Raw genomic sequence first — 2,739 nt, 5'->3', positions numbered from 1 at the left:
AAATGCAACATTGAAACAGGGATGCGATCAATTTAGTGCTAGAAAGTAAAAGGCAATTAGTTGAAACCACGAATAATCAGTGACAAAGTGAAAGTCTTCAAGAAGGGTATCTCTACTTGATTAAAACTGCTTTGAGCCAAAAGTTAAGTCCAGTCCCTGTTTTAACCCAAGTTGCACAGACTAGAAACTTAAGTATAAGAGCAGAAATCCACTAAATAAAACCTAGAGTCACGTCTTAGAGGGAACAATTGTATAGGGATATAAAGATCTAAATACTTAATTATAGCAACCTGCTTATAACAGGGACCCCATTTCACGCTGGATAAGTTGATTGATAACGATTTATTTTTAAACTACACCAATTAGAATTTTCAACATTTGGGTGTGGGGTAAGTGTGCTGAATAATCAAGGGGGGAGGGTACATTAAAGTCTTATTCTAAATTTACATGATAATCAGTTTTAAACTAGTTGTCTGGCTTTAACAACACGAAGAAATGGGCACACCATAAGGCTGGCAAAAAATAAACTAATAAGGCTCTTTCTCTTTTTCGGCCAAAGCGTTGAAGACATGTCGCAGGGGCAATAAAACACCATTGGAGGAATTGTCCCCAAGACAAGAAAAGTTGACCGAGTTGAGCTCTGTGAGAATGTGTGTTTCGGGCAGGTGCCTCTGGCCCCGCTGTGTCCTCTAAGCGCCACCCAGGCCCTCAGGAGTTCGGGGGCTCCAGGTCACGCTCTCTCCTGCTCACCCGCTGCCTTGAACTCAACAGCTTGCGCGCTGGGAAGTGACGGGCGGCCCCTCCCCACGAGGACTCAGCGCGCCTCCGGGGCCAGACGCAAACCGAATCCCTGCTTGGCAGAGCGTCTCGGCGACAAAAACCAGACGGGCCCAGAGCCCCTGGGCGCGACCTGCCCATCGCAAGCCCAGCACCCGCAGGGCGGAGGCACACGGTCGCCAGCTGCAGAGGCGCGAACTTTTACACCTACTTTTTGTTTCGCTTCGGGTTTGGCGTGGCTCTGGCACCGCCCAGGACAGGGAGACCCAGACACTGATTTCCAACGCCTGGAGATGTTGCCTCTCTCGCCCCGAGGTCTCGACCAGCTTTCCGGAGAACTAAGTTCTCACCCTCCACGCTAAAAGTGGTCCCCAAGAGTAGCACCACGTCAGTCGCAACAACAATGACAACAATCACGACAATAATAATAATATAACTGAGTGGGGCTGCCCGGTGAGGTTCGACGACAAAGCAGCGGTGCCTAAGTGCGGGCGGGGGTCAGAATAAAAAAGAAACCCGGGAGCGGGAAGTCTGTGCCGCTCAAGAGTGGGCTGTTGGTCACAGCCTTTTTCTTGGCCGGCGCTCGGGCTGTCTGTCTGTCTGTGACTGACTAGTTGTCCCTCCAGCTGCTCAGGCAAAGTTTGACAATTCCCAGGCAACGGGAGCGGATTGCCGCGAGTCTCCCTTCCTTCCCCGCCCCGCTCGCCCCCCTCCCCAGAAATAATCCCACCAACTCCTGGCCCCGCGTGCAAACTTACGTTTGATCTGCCGGGGTTTGCTCTGCTTTCGCCGGGACATTTCGGCGGCGGCCGCTGTCACTGGGGCTCCCGCGGTCCCGGCTGCCGCTCTCTCGGCTCCCGCCGCTCGCGCCGCCGCCGCTGGCCAGGCTCGGGCCGCCGCCGGCCGGACTCCAGGTGCTCCGGGCGCTCGGATCTGGGCGCTGGGCTCCTCCGGGAGCCGCGGATCCACGTTTGGAGATGAGCGGGCAAATGAGAAGAGAGAGGGGGGCAGAGAGAGTGTGACAGTGGGGAGGGGAGGGGGAGAGTGGGAGAGTGATGGGGGTGGGGGGGTAGAAGGAAAATTTACAAACGAATGGATAGGGAGAGAGAAAAAGGGAAGGGGGAACCAGGAAAAAAGGAAGAGAAGGAGGGAGGGAAAGGAGAGCGAGCAGAGGGGAGAGGGGGGCGGAAGGCGCGGGAGGAGGAGCGCGCTTGCTCTCCCCTCTGCCGGGTTTGCGGGGCAGATTCTCGAGCGCCGCCGCCGCCGACGCCGCTCCGGGCTGCGCAGCTCGCGCTCTGCCGCGGGAGGTGGCGAGGCGCGGGAGGGAGGGGCGCGCCGGGGCTGTGGGGAGGGGAGACTATTCCATCAGCCAAAGGAGGATTGGCTGCATCAAAAGCCAGTCCGGATGCAAACCAGGGCCCCGGCCTAGGTCGGGTGGGGTGCAGGGGAGCGCGGTGGGGGGTTGGGGGATGAAAGGCGTTGGGAGGGCTTGGAAGGAGGCTGCCTTCTGCAGTTGTCACCGCGTCAGCTCTAGGCATCTGCCAGAGCACCCCTCCTGGCAACTTCTTCCAACAGCCCCCTCTGACGGACCCCAACTCTCTTCTCTCACGCCTCGCCTATCCGGCAGGGCACAAAGAAATCTCAGTCTCCATAAACTTTGTGCTTCCAGTTATGTAGCCCCCTCCCCTATCCTTTATCCCGGCCTTTCCAGCTTCTTGGCAGGAAGGTTAGGCCAGTGGCAAAATCCTCGGCGAGAGCCAGCTGATCACAAATGCCAACTGTGTGTCTTGGGGCCAGTTAAGTCCTCTCATCTGCCCAGGCTCTCAGGAGACCATTTCATTGCTCTCGAGGTTCCCAGGAGACCGCCGTGGACACGGACCATCCCCCACTTGGCCCGCACAGATGGGATGCTGAGCGGCGTCTTAAAAGTGCTTTCTCACCACGAGTTTTCATTTCAGATTG

The 2,739-nt window shown here is 56.5% G+C and overlaps 1 protein-coding gene across 2 annotated transcripts in view; it reads right to left on the bottom strand.

Annotated features, from left to right (window-relative positions):
* ZFPM2 (zinc finger protein, FOG family member 2) overlaps nt 1-2,069 on the bottom strand; it is a 445,713-nt gene extending 443,644 nt beyond the window's left edge. Inside the window, exon 1 of one of the 2 annotated variants that reach the window (XM_033126666.1) lies at nt 1,536-2,069. In XM_033126666.1, coding sequence (XP_032982557.1) covers nt 1,536-1,575 — 40 coding nt within the window. In that variant the 5' untranslated portion in view covers nt 1,576-2,069. The remainder of the gene's footprint in view (nt 1-1,535) is intronic. The other variant, XM_033126667.1, reaches the window with a different exon arrangement.
* Nucleotides 2,070-2,739: the final 670 nt, after the last annotated feature.

The sequence above is a fragment of the Rhinolophus ferrumequinum genome, chromosome 14 (assembly GCF_004115265.2).
Source record: "Rhinolophus ferrumequinum isolate MPI-CBG mRhiFer1 chromosome 14, mRhiFer1_v1.p, whole genome shotgun sequence".
NCBI classification, from domain to species: domain Eukaryota; kingdom Metazoa; phylum Chordata; class Mammalia; order Chiroptera; family Rhinolophidae; genus Rhinolophus; species Rhinolophus ferrumequinum.
This window is presented reverse-complemented; position numbering and strand designations above follow the sequence as displayed.